At 32.5% G+C, this 14,606-nt stretch overlaps 1 protein-coding gene across 8 annotated transcripts in view; it reads right to left on the bottom strand.

The window, feature by feature from the left end:
* UBR2 (ubiquitin protein ligase E3 component n-recognin 2) overlaps positions 1–14,606 on the bottom strand; it is a 96,208-nt gene that overhangs the window by 58,307 nt on the left and 23,295 nt on the right. For 7 of the 8 annotated variants that reach the window (XR_004313595.1, XM_032463091.1, XM_032463090.1 and 4 more), the window contains exons 3-7: positions 14,426–14,504; positions 12,460–12,573; positions 5,890–6,020; positions 3,801–3,939; positions 3,133–3,195 (exon numbers count right to left, since the gene is read on the bottom strand). Coding sequence is in view for 7 of the 8 variants with exons in the window: in XM_032463091.1 (XP_032318982.1) it covers positions 3,133–3,195; positions 3,801–3,939; positions 5,890–6,020; positions 12,460–12,573; positions 14,426–14,504 (526 nt within the window). In the remaining variant the exon portion in view is untranslated. The remainder of the gene's footprint in view (positions 1–3,132; positions 3,196–3,800; positions 3,940–5,889; positions 6,021–12,459; positions 12,574–14,425; positions 14,505–14,606) is intronic. The other variant, XM_032463089.1, reaches the window with a different exon arrangement.

The raw sequence follows: 14,606 nt of genomic DNA, 5'->3' as shown, positions 1-14,606 counted from the left end.
GAGCTGAAGATTAGTTTTTTCTCCCATAAAAATAACAAAAATTTATAAATGACTATTGTTTTTAAGAGCCATCCTAATGGATATGAGGTGGCATCTCCTCAAGATTTTTACTTGCATTTCCCTAATGATTAGTAATGTTGAGAATGTTTTCATGTGCTTTGGCAATCTGCATATCTTCTTTGGAGAAATGTCTATTTAAGACTATCAAAATTTTTATTTAACATGTTCCCCCCTCTCTTTTTCTTTTTTGCTTGGATCATCTTTATACCCACCATCTCCATAACCCACATTAACACAGTATATCTTTGCATATTTTATGAATCTATAAGTATTATATATGTAAACATTTACAGAGATTTTTATTTGATTTACAAAAATGGGATACTACACATACTCTTTTGCATCTTTATGTTAACTTTTTTTTTCTTTTTTGGTTAACAACTCGTTATATTCTGTGGTGTGGATTTATTTCAACATTCTCTAGAGATGGACATTCATATTCTCTTTGTTTTCAGTATTCTGTGACCACAAAAAAAGTAGGGCTGAACATCTTTGTACATACTCTACTGGCGCTTATATTTTTATGGGATACATTCCTAGGAGAGGTAAAACTTTTAATAGATACTACTAGATTGTTTTTCCAAAATGCTGTAGCAATTTATTTTCACACGAGTATTTCTGTTCTCTGCATTTCTGCCAGCAAGGTATTTTGTCACTTTAATTTTTCCATTGTGTTGGGTATGAAATCTCTCTGCCATTTTTCTGATTACTAGTGAGGTGGAGTCTCTTTTCATATATATTTAACCACTGAGATTTTCTCTGTTGTGATTGTCTTTTCATATTCTATGTCTATTTTTCTGTTTTGTTGTCTGTTCTCTACTTGATAATCGATGAATGCTGTTTACCATAAATATTAAATGTCTATCCTCTGTGTTAGAAATAACTTTTCTAAATCTACCATTTGCCTGTTGACTTTGTTTATGTACTATTTTGCTATGTAAACTTTTTATGTAGCCAAAAAATAAGTTTTCTTCCTAATTCCTGGGGTTCTAGTCTTAATTAAGAAGCTCTCCTCCTCTCTTTGAATATATTTGTAGTTTCTTAGATTTTCCTTATACTAGTATCTATTTCTGGACTTTCTATTTCTATATTATGAATATAGTTCATCTATGCAGACACTACCAGAGATTACAAATACTAATATTTTAAGACCAAACTGAAACAATACTATGAAGCAACAAACGTAAAGGCAAAAAAATGCCCTTTCCTTTACCAAGATTCATCGATTATAAACATTTTACCCCAACTGCCTTATCATTTGCACGTTATCTTTCTTTCTCCATACACAAATACATGCACATGTATTGTAAAAAATAAAAAAAATGAACCACTGAAGGTAAGTTATATGCATCATGCATTATGTCCCCTTATTCTTAAATACTTCAATATACATTTCCTAAGAATGGGAATGCTCTTTTGCACAACCACTGTATGGCTTTTGATGCATTATTATAATTTCTGATGTATTATTAAGTTGAACATGTCTAGATATCAAAAAGAAATTCTTAAATAAGATATAAAATCATAAAAAATACATTTTGCTACATTAAAATTTAAAGATTTTGCTCAATGAGAGTTACCACAAATAAGCTTAAAATAAGTCTCATATTAGGAAACTATATTTGCAACAAAAGATCAGGATTCAGATTATGCAAAGAAAACCTAAAATGAGTAAGAAAAAGACAAATAACCCAATAGAAAAAAATGGGTAAAGGGTATGAACAAGAAATTCACAGAAAACTTAAATGCAATACAAAAACATGATATAAGATACTCAGTAATTAAGGTAATGCATGTTTAACTGATGAGATGCCATTCATATATATCAAGTTGGCAAAAATTTTTAAATTTGACAATATATAGTTATGACAAAGTGGTAGAGATATGGGAACTCTCACATACCTGCTGGTCAGAATGTAAACTGGTATCACCATTTTGGAGATTGACTTGGCAAAATCTAGTATAGCTGAAAATGTTCATACTCTAATAACTCAGAAATTCCATTTCTTGGTATATACCCTAGAGAAACTTTTGCATTCATGCCACAAGAGGACAAAAGAATGTGCAAAAGCAGGACTGATAGTCACAGAAAAAAACTAGAAATATCCTAATTATCCATCAACATGAGAATGGAAAAAATATGGTATAGTTATCAATGGTATACTTTACAGATATACGTATCAACATAGATAAATCTAGAAACAACACTGAAAAAGCAAGTTGCAATACAACACATTCAGTATGAATCTTTTTTATATTTAAAGACCTTCAAATCAATACATAGAATATTGACAGATATTTAATAGATGACATAAAAAGGCATGCATGAAAATGAAAAATGAATTAATGAAAGTAGTTATCTCTTGGGAAGGAGGAAGGGGAAAGGGATTCAGAAAGGATAATATGGGGGTCACTATACTATTATACTTATTTAAAATTAAGTATGAAGAAAATAAGGTATAATGTGGCAAACAGGCGTTCATTGTGTTATCTCTTTTTTTATATGCATATTTAAAAGATTTCACAATGTATAAAATCATTTTTAAAAGGACACTTACATAAAATTCAGTTACATGGAATAGTTAAAAATAATAAATTCTAACCTTTAAAAATAAATCTAAATGTGGGGAATAGTCTTCTTTCAGATAAATTATACACTAAATGCCATTAGGATATACAGCATACCTTGCTGTAAAGGTACCAAGAAACAACTTGCCTTGAATTCTAATCTTGGTGCTAAAGGCCAGTTTAATTCCTAAAAAGTAATGTGAAACCCTATCAAAAACAAAACATAAAGCAAAAAATTTTCTAAGACGTCTCTGATGGAGAAATAGGAAGACAGAAAGTATATTTATATCTCATCTAAACATTCATTTTCTATATCAATCTTACAAAGCTTAAGAAAAACAAGATAAATAAACAATGCTGAAGAAACGTGCTTTAAATATGATTTTTAGCTGATGCTGGCTTTATATTCAGGAAGGCAGAAAAATGTGTTCATAAACATCAAAATGTGAGACTAGTTTTAAAGTAATAAAAAATAATAGTGTAGACATGCTTTAAATTACTTACCACAATTACTGACTTTGCTTGTTCACAATACTGAAAGTCTCCATATCGAACAGACCTACGTCCCTATAAAGACATCTGAAATTAGCTTGTAAAAGTATTATATTCAATATTAATAATTTTTCAATCAGTAGACAAATACATTTGAGCACATAACAACTCTGGCCAATTTTTATTATTCATAATGTTCATTCTATTCACTGATTAAAAAGTAAATTAAAGTATTTTCCTTCTAAGTTATCCTAACATTTTTCAAGCCATTAATAAATACATTTCCTTGAATAACACAACGTTTATTCTTGTAGGCTGCTATCATTTCTATTTTCAAAACTGAATTTTTTTTTTTAATGGAGGTACTGGGGATTGAACCCAGGACCTCAAATATGCTAAGCATGTGCTCTACTGATACCCACTCCCCAAAATTGAATTATTTCTAATCACTGGGTAGGATGAGGGCAACTGTATCTACATTTTCTCCTAAACTTTCTGACAACAGCTTACAGTTATGCCCAATGTATATGAAGTTCATATACATATTCATATGAAGTTAAAAAAAAACTTGTGTGTATATATATATATATACACACACCTCTAACTTAATTTTCTAGGTTAATTGGTCTGTATTAACAGTTTAATTTATTATGTGACATCAGTATAATGAAATTACTTACATCTCTATCTACTGTAGTTGCAAAGCCAATGGCTTCTTTTTGTGTACAGTTAACAGCTTTCTGAAGAGTATAAATAACTTGTTCATAGGTATGCACCTCATCATTAAACAGCATGCAATAGTAAGTGTCACTCTTCTCTCTGTGGGATAAAACATTAATTATGTATTATCTATTTACATATTATCTTGCTCCAGGCTGATTAAAAGCACACTTTGTTTTAGGGAACATGCTAGGTACTGGGCACATATGTATAACGAAGTCATCCCTAGTCCCCTTGCTCTATGACACTACTACATCATGTGTTGTAGATACTGGACATATAATTCTATGTGAACTGGCTTTTATCAAGAAGAGTAGAATGCTAGAGTGGGATAAAATCAGTCTGGCAGTTCAGAGAACTTCCAGAGAAGTAACTTGAGATTCAAAGTCAGAATTAGCTATTGGTGGTGCTCAACTGGGTGCAATTCTTCTCTACCCTCCATACATGACCATTTGGCAAAGTCTGGAGACATTTTTGGTTGTCATGACTCGGGTGGGAGTGCCACTGTCACCTAGTGGGTAAGGGACAATGATGGTGCTAAAAATTCTACAATCTACTGGTCAGCACCCTTAATGTCTGGCCCCAAAGCCAATAGTTCCAAGACTGAGAGATGCTAGGCTAGAAGAAAGTGAAAGCAAAGGCCCTGAGGTAGCAAAGGTAAACACTGGGGGGCTGGAGCATAGGGAGGAAAGAAGATAGTGTGGAGAGAGGCAGAAATCTTAAAGACCCTGAAATGGATTTTGATTTTGCCATCTTAAGGGCAATTAAAGATTTGACACAATGAAACAGGAGCTATGGTCAGATTTGCCTTAAAGTTCACTTTGGCTCAGTGTGAGAATGAACCATGAGGGACAAGAGTAGATACGGCAGCCCAGTTAGGGAGGCCACGCTGTTCAAGGATGAAATTAATGTAATTTGGACTAGGACTAGTAATGGGAGATGAAGAGAAACAGAACAATCTGACAGAGGGAGAACCAGCTGAAACTGAAATCTAAGTAGATAAAGGCAATTCAGGTTTTTTGGTCGATGAAATATCATTTACCAAGGTAGAAAAACATTACAAGAGAAGCAAGTTAGACTCTTCTCTCTTCTGCTGGTGGTCCCAAATTTACAATGGAACAAAAAATAAAAACAAATTCTCTTCTCTAAGGACTTCTATTCTCTAAGGTCTAAATTTAAATCTCAGATTTAGATCTTAGTTGGTTCCCAACTTGAAATACATGAAGATAAAGTCATGAGGTATCGAAGTCATTTTCAACATTTCCAAAAAGGAATACCAACACCTCATTTTATTAAAAAAACGTAACCCACAACCTAATTATTTTGAATACTGTTGAGAAAGCAAAAAACAAACACCACCAATGTCCTTTGATCCTCACTTGTATTCAACCTTAACTATGAATACAATTCCAACAAGTTTGGTTAGAATTCAAAGTAAAACAGAAGGTTCTTTGAGGCAAGCACATTCATGCAGAAAAGCCCTTAACCTTAATACAGCTATGGTAGAATCCAGCTCTCTGGTCACAAATTTGCAACCTCCTCAATAGTCTAAGTACCAATGGTAACAATGTTAGATGTACACTAAAAGAAGCCCAAAGTGTAGAATAAATTTTGCAAAAATTAGAATCAAAATGGCTAAAATTTAATTTGTACATTTAATCAAACCAGAAAACTCACTTATACCAAAGAGCTCATTCCCTAATCAAATCTGATGAAACAAAAAGAACTGAAGAGTTAATTTATCAATTTTATCACACAAAGAAGAGAAAATGTGCCTATGCTTGAACAACCAGTGCTACTAGAGCCATTGATATTGCTTAAATATGGCTATATGTCAACTAACCCAACAGGGAAAAACTGCTGCCAATTAAGTGGTCCACACATATTTAAAAACTATAAATTCAAGGTTATTGTTTTGCTGAAAATGAATTATTAAAAAAGATTATGTTCTTTCCAATTGTATTAAAGTTAATATGAGGAATCAGAATCAAAATGGTTAAACTGAGTATGTGCAGATACAAATACAAAGAATAAATGAGTTGCACTTACACCATCTCTAAATCTGGTGGCAATTCACTTTCTTTTTCCCAGGTTAATATCTCTACTGCATACCGAAACATAATAGCAAAAATGTTATAAGCTCTTGCTATCACATCTTCTGATAAATGCACAAGAGGATCCTGAAAGAAAGAACAGGGGAGAAAAATGCAACCATGTTAAATGCACGTATTCTTTTGTCACATTCTGCCTCCACCCCTCAAAATACTACTGTAAAAAGCTGGCTGATCTAACTTCAGCTTCTCTTCAATGTTACATCTCACCAAATCAAGCTTCCTAAAACATTTTGTTCCAAATAAGCCCAATGACTGAACTGACTGAACCAAAATATTCTATGGCACTCCAATGCCTAATGAGGAAATCTGAAATTTTAGAATGGCATTCCAGGATCTTTAAAACGCAACATCAAACCATGTTTACAGTTTCATATCCCTCTAACTCCCGATATCCAGAATAAACAAAGGAATGTTATCTAAGGGCAGACAAGCAACATTTAGTTTTACAGGTATAAAGGAGAGCCTGAATTTGAGGGTTCTAAAGGGGAGAAGTCATCCTTGATGTTGTTAAGAATCACTCAGTTTTAGCAGGACAAGCTGTGTATGCACATAACAGGGAACTCTGCACATTAGACTTAACAGCGAATGAGTCACTAAATTTCAAGGTTAATGTAAAAAAGTATTAATATAAACATACACTAAGGATATCATGGTACCTGTCAGTCAAAGTTGGCAAAAATTTACACAGTCTTTAATCTTAATGCTTTGTCTTGAATCTAAACACATTATTTAGCTTAATGGCTAAATAGTGTTATATTCATCTCTCAATAAGAAAATCAATATAGTCCAACAACATGGAATGGGAACCAGTATATCCTTGCCAATATACATAAGGATAAAGAAAATATTTGTACATCCTCACCAAAGATCAGCTTAGTGGAACTAATATAAAACAAATGGAGAAGGAGAATAACAAGAATGAAGGAAAATGGACAAAAATTCCTAAAGGAGACAAATCTAGGGCTTAAAGAATATAAGGAAAAGTAAAGTAAGAAAAAGATTTTTCGAAGTCTAACAGTCCCTTTTAACTACAACTTTTTTCAAGACTGCTTTATATGTCCCATTAAAAAATTTTTTCATCCAGCTAGCAAGGTTTGCTACTATTTCTTGGAGACTTTAGAAGTTTACACAGTAAAACCACCTGTTACAAAAAAGGTACTAGAACTGGTACCTTCTGGGGATTCATAAAAGAGTGGCTATTAATCATAATATGAACCTCACACTGTACCAAAATAGAAAGTAGAACCAAAACTCAGTTTGCGTGGTGATATTATCTCATTATATAGTCATTCTACTTCTTATAATTATACCCATAATACAAGATATTTAAAGGATTAAAGAATTATGATAAACAGGGTTTATAAGGATTAAATGGTCCTAGGACAGAAAAAATGGCCAACTCTTGAGAATCCAAGCCAGTAGTGTCCAAATTCTGTTCTACAAAATCCCAGGGCCTGGTAAAAATGTTTCCTATTTGAAAAACACATCAGTTAAAAAATATGATTATCTGTATTTTAAAAATGGTAATATAAAGTACACTCTAAAATGTGTTATATTACATACTGGGGATCACCAATTGGTAATTTTGTTGCTACATTAACCCAGCTTGGGGCAGGCCTAGGAATATAGATTTTTCTGGCATCTTTGTATACACATTAACTTCTTGAAAATAGTTACTGATTAAGAAACATTCCAGTGAAGAGATGCTAAGCTGTGCAAGCCTACTCACATGCACAATGGAAAATTAAACCCTAGAAAAGACTTCTGCTCAAAGTGCTCTTACCACAGCATGAATCAGAATAAGTAAATAAATGTCCATCTTATCCTACATTGTATTATCTATTATGACTAATAATTATTCTTTGATGACATTTATGTCAGAGAATGCAAGCCTTTGTCAGTGAACCAACTCTGATTTACTTTTCTTTCAAACTAGGATGACCAGCATGCTGTTAAAAAGGTTACCTGTGGTTATCTTAGAAGACTGTGGGAATTATGGAGAACTTTAATCTTTTATGTGATACATTTCTATAATGTTTGAATTTTTAAAATGTAAGCATGTATTATAATAAAGAATTTAACCATTATCATATACAAATAAGGTATGAATGAGAGTTTCCTCCATACTGCCCAACTAAAACTAGAAATAAACTACAAACCAAACCAAACTAAGTCAGTCATGAATTTGACTTATAACAAATAAATAATATATATTTCAACTTATAAAAAAATTAATTCATTAATAATACTGTTTTATTATTGGGATTTCTTTTTTCCCCATTTTTAAATTTTATATATTAAAAACACCTTTATTGTGGTATAATTCCTGTACAGCTAACTACACATATTTCAGATGTACAATTTGATGAATTATGATAGATGTATACACCTATGAAACCACCACCACAATCAAGATAGCTAACATTTCCATCACTCTCCAAGAGGTGCAAATTTCAAACTTAGTATTGGGATTTCTTAATTAGAACGCTATTGAAAATAACAATTCCGTTGTTAAAAATACGTTTTTAAAAACCAGTATAATGTACTGTCAAGAGTTGTCTATACTAAGTTTAAAGCCCAGCTCCAGGACTTTCTGTGTGAGACACTTTGGGCAAGTTTCTTAATCTCTCTAAAACTCAAGCTTTTGCAGCTATAAAATATTGGTAACAGTGGTATTTATCGTATAGAGCTGTTCTAAGAATTAAATGAGATAAACCAAGTATAGTACTTAGCCTGATATTTAGCTGTGAATAACCATTGATCTACATTCAAAAGGGATTGAAAAGCAGCATTCTAAGTGAAAATTTCAGATAAAAAATTTTTCACTGAAGTTGTTAATTCAGTTAACATTTGTTATTGAATAAAATTTCATTCCAAAAAGGATTTACAGCAACTTAAGAATACATTCAGTGTAATAAAACAGTATTTTAAAAAATGGATGTACAAAGGAGGTAAAATGAAAATAAACGCAGGAAAATAAATTGAAATCAAAATAACATCTATTTATAAATACAGATCATATAATTTCTTATACAGCTACTACAGACAAGCTGTTTTCCAGAGGCCCCCAACCAAAGGAAACATAATCAGTTTTCAGATTCACACCAAGAGAAGTAAAACATTTAGTAATGCAGAGATCTAAGAGAATTTTTTTTTTTACAGTTTTTATGAAGATCAACAAAGGAAATACTATACATAGTATGTGGTGGTTCTCAACTATGAAAGGTACCATCCCACCAGCCTCCCTACACACCCCCATGCTCAAGGACCCATATGGAAATCTGGTTGGCATTTATTATCGTCACAGTGATGCAAGATGCTATTGCCACTTAATGAGTAGGAATCAGGTATAATAAACACAATTCTGACAGTGTATACCTGGGGTCAGCAAATTTTCTGTAAAGAGTCAGAGGGTAAACATTTTCGTTTTTGCAGGTTATAAGGTCTCTGTCATAGCTACTCAATGTTGCTGTTTTAGTAGAAAAGCAGCTATAGACAATACATAACAATTAAGCATGGCTGTGTTGCAATAAAATTTTATTTATGGACAATGAAATCTGAATTTCACATAATCTTCACATGCCACAAATTATTATCCCATTGATTTTTCTGACTATTTAAAAATATAAAAACCATTCTTGGCTTACGGTGGTGCCAGAGTTTGCTGATCCCTGGCCTATACAACAAAGAAATATCCCATCACAAATGTCAAGAGTTAAAAAGACTTGTGGAACTTCTAAACATCCCAACAAAAGTATATAACCAAATTTTTCCAACTTTTTCTTAAGATGAGGGCTGAATGTATAACAAAAAATTATATTCAATAAAAATTCTATGACAGACTAAAAAAGTACATTACAAATATTATATAGCTTTCTTACATTTCAAGCACAAAACATAGAAAACCTAGATAATATATAAATTTAGAAGTGGGGACCAGGTATGCTAAACATAATGCTAACTTTTTAATATCTTACAGTCTTATTTTTGAAGACGTCACTTCTCTTAACTGAATTCTTAAATAGGAATTAAATGGCAGAGTCTGGAAGTTTTATTCTCTGTCAGGTTGCTGGAGTATATATTCTCCAGGCAGGACCATATAATTTCAGACAGGTTAATTCTGCTGGCATCTTAAAATTCAGGAAATTAACCAAAGTCTTCACTATTTGACAGCTACTTCACCAATGTATGAGGATAAAACCAAAAGAGTAACTGCAGAGAGTTTCATAATTTTTCTTGGAAAACTATTTTGTCTACTCTAGAATAAGGATAAAAGATAACGTAAGTCCTAGTTTTTCTTTTTAAATAATTTATGGAAGTGAAATATAATTTAACCTGTGAAAATAATTTATTCACAAACATAAAAGAAACCATTTTAAAGCAAACAATCTGCTGGTACATTCATAATGCTGAGCCATGACTAGCTCTATCTAGTTCCAAAACTATCACTTCAAGTAAAACCTCTTACCCCTCTTACCCATTAAGCAGTTTTCCTCCATCCTTCCCATCTGGAACCCCTGGCAATACCAGTCTGTGTTCCGTGTCTACAGATTTATCTATTCTGGATATTTCATATAACTGAAATCATACAACATGTGACCCTTTGTGTCTGGCTTCTTTCATTTAGCATGATGTTTTGAAAGTTCATCCACCTTACAGCATGTTATCAGTACTTTATTCCTTTTTGCAGCTGAGTAATATTACACTATAATGTATATACCACAATTTGTTTATCCACTCATACACTGATAAAGACATTTTGGCTGTTTCCACCTTTTGGTTATTGTGAATAATGTTGCTACTAACATTCGTGTGCATGTACTTATTTATTTATGTTTAAAATTTTTTAATGCTTTTTTTTTTAATGGGGGGAGGTAATTAGGTTTGTTTGTTTATTTAATGCAGGTACTGGGGATTGAACCTAGGACCTCATGCATGCTAGACATGCACTCCACCACGAAGCTACGCCCTACCCCCTTGCAAGAATACTTGTTTTCAATTCTTTGGGGTATATACTTAGAAATGAGATTACAGGCTTATATGGCAATGTTTAACACTTGAAGAACATTTTCCCAGTGCTAAATCATTCTGCATTCCCAATAGCAATGTACAGGGTTCCAATTTCTCTACATCTTCCTCAGCACCCACTTGCCACTTTTTTGATTATAGCCATCCCAGTGGCTGTAGTTTTGATTTACGTTTCCCCAATGACTAATGAGCATGTTTTCATGTGTTTGTTGGTCATCTGCATTATACCTTTGGAGAAATGTCTATTCAAGTCTTTGCTCATTTTCAATTGCATTGTCTTTTTGTTGTTGTGTTGTAGGATATATATTGTGGATGCTAGACACTTATTAGATAAGATTTGTAAGAATTTTCTCCCATAGTCTTTAAGTTTTATACTAGCTTTCAATTTTTTAAAAAAGCAAAACCCTTTTTCCAAAATACATCTTTGTCTTGTTTGTATTTTTATATATAGAATGCCAATCCAATATATAAGAGATAAAACTGGAGCTGCTCCAGTTGAAGTGGAGAAATCTGAAATACTAACCACTTGGCATTTCTCTGCAGCAAATCCTAGAATACTTGCACAAAACAAATGAAACACAAATACATATGTTTTCTCTAGCACTGAATCATTTTGCACAAATTTTCTTCTGTCCAAAACACAGTGGAACACAGTCTAAAAGACACTGTCCTACATGAGAAAGGATTTGGTCACTCTGTTAAAATACCTAAGACCTGAAGATATGTGCACCACGAAGGACTACTAATGTCCACTTGCCCCACATCTATATCAGACCTACTAACAGTGCAGAAGTACTTCAAATGTGCCCATTTCTCTGACATTCAAAATTAAAATCTAAAATAAGGATCTTAAACATAAAATTGTCACAAACAACAGAGTTTCAAGTATTTATTTAGAGCGAGCCCACTGTATCATTACAAATATCATTCAGAGAAAAATAATGAAGGATAAACAACAATTTTAGAAAGCACATATTTACAGCTGGAATGAGTAAAATTTGTACTGAGCTATCCCCTTGGTCCTATTACATGTCCAGTGACTGATTTATCAGGAGATGATGATTAGCACTGGCTGTCATGTATGGCTATAGAAAAGAAAGGTATCTGGCCTACAAAGTCTTAGTTACAACACAAATAAACAAAAACCAACTAAGTTAACTGGTATACATGTATAAGAAAAATAATCCCTTTAATAATAAATGAGGACTTAAAAAAACTTGATATATGCTTAAAATAAAACAAATGAAAAGATCTGAATTAAATTAAATTTCCAGAATTTCAAGTGTGTACTACTAGTAATAATATGGCATCCACAAAATGCAAAAACTTTTGAAGTATACTTGGTCACTGCTAATAGTGAGAGGACTATTTTATTTATCCATTTATATATTATAACCTAATTCCTATGTCTGAAATATTTCAAACTTGTACTTAAAACAGTATTTCCTTAAAAACAACTTTGTGAAAATATTTTTACCTCTTCTTCCTCAATTTCAGAGGTGTTAAGTTCATGTTTTTGACAGTAAGGACCCTCTTTCCAAGCTTCAGTATCACCACAGTCACAGAAACCTCCACCTCCTGATGTTGTCATCTTGAAAAAAAATTGTAAAGTATCTTGTCAATAACTATTTACTTAGGGCTATCAGATTATAAATTTAAGACTATCAAGTGCTTAAGGAAATAACATTGCTAAAGTGTTTAATCTTTTTGGAGGGATAAAATTGAATAAAATGCCAAATCTCTCAATGTTTTAAAGCTTATTTTAAATAAGCCTATAGGTTACTTTAAGCAATTTCAAAATAATATAAGCTACTTTGTAATGTCTACTAAGCTACAGCTACTTTAAAGAGGTGAAATATGTCCACTTACATGACTCCCTTAATTAGGAAAATCTGAGGGTGTTCCTGTGAGGTTTTGGCTAAACTGGCATAATGCTGGTATCTATGCTACCAGGTTATAGTGCTATAATATAATAAAACAGATTCCTATAGCTGCATCTTCTACAAGAGTCTAGTAAGAGTACTTCATTTGCATTAGAGAAAGTGACCAATAAAAACTACAGAAATTGTTTATTTTTCTTTTCTAGCACTCTCTAAATAGCATTCTTTGAAAAGGAAGGAAGCTCAGGAAATACAAATGTGGACTGCCTGGTCATAAAACCTTTACCACCTGTGGGGTTCAAGAATTATTCATGTTTCCTTAAGATACAGCAATAATTCAAGGAATCTGGCAAGACAAACCTACTATTTAATAATTGGTAGACTAAAAATTCTGCTTTTCAAAAAATACCATGAGAGAGTTTATGAATGCAAATTTTAGAAAGAGCCTTTTATATTTTGCCCAAAGAAAGTATCTCTGTGTTACATATCACAAGGTAATTACTGTAAACCTATGAATGATGATTATTTAGGGACTGCAAAGATATATGTTAAGAAACATGGGCAAGCAGCCATATGGAAAATGATACCTTCACCTTACCGCTTTTATGTGTGTCCTGATTACCAAAGATAGGTAGAACAGCTTAAAGGAAACTAGGATTCTCCTACTGATTTATGAAAATAAAAAGAACATGCAAAAATATGTATTTAATTTTGCAGTTGCTTTAGGTCACTGTTATCAATACTTGAGTAGAGTGAATAAAAACAAACAGGAGGAAAAGTCCAACAGGGCTCCTGAATTTATAAGACTGCAATATTTCCTTCTCTACAATTTTATTTGAGATTAGGGTGAAAAGTTCCAGTTATTAACAGTTCCCTAAATTTCTGAATGTTCATGGCTCTATCTTCAATTTCCAGTAGAAGAAGTAGGACAGGCTTAGCAATAATCTGCCTCTGTATTTCGTATCCCTGACTTAAAAGCAAACGTACTTGTATTTTGGAAAAGTGCTGATTGCATTACAGCAGTAGAAAAATAATAAAATTGGTTAGTCTTATGTTCTGGAGTTGGCCCTCTTCTACACTGTAATAGATGCTTCTTTAATATTAAGAAATGACAAATCTTTCTGTAGAATTGTACACCAGTTGATAGAACATTTCTTAAATGTACAATCCTGTTACTTTTCCTTACTTTTTTCACACTTCCTCCCTTCAGAACCTCCCTCTCACATTTTAACTCTCACCTCTATCCTCTTTTTGATAATCTGTTTCATAAACCTAGAATTATGAGGATAACAAACACTGAAAAATAGTGAAACAAACTAGTTGAAAACCAATACTGGAAGAGCTGCTATCTGTGTTGTCTTTCTTAAACCATGTGTTCCACGAAATCTGGATTCATAATTCATCTCTACACTGCCATTGTACGTTGAACGGTTTTTAAGTAACACATTTCTTAAACCACTCTTCCCCTGTTTCAGTGTTAAATCTTGGAACTTTAAAAAGGAAGAAAAGATATCTAGTATAAAGTTCAGTACTAGGTATGGTTATTATCTGGATATTACCAACCCTATATCGATGGTCTCTGTGAATACTTCCCAAAAAGCACTCCATGCATAAAACACAAGTTGGATCAACTGCACAGTCTCTGTAAAGTTAAAGGGAAAAAAAAAAAATCAGAGTGTCATAAAATAACTGTATATTTTACAACATAGTATTTCAAATCGGAATCCATCCTAGAAGAGCCAGA

The sequence above is a fragment of the Camelus ferus genome, chromosome 20 (genome assembly GCF_009834535.1).
Source record: "Camelus ferus isolate YT-003-E chromosome 20, BCGSAC_Cfer_1.0, whole genome shotgun sequence".
In the NCBI taxonomy this organism is placed as follows: Eukaryota; Metazoa; Chordata; class Mammalia; order Artiodactyla; family Camelidae; genus Camelus; species Camelus ferus.
The sequence above is the reverse complement of the archived record's forward strand: the minus strand, read 5'-3'. Positions and strand labels throughout refer to the sequence as shown.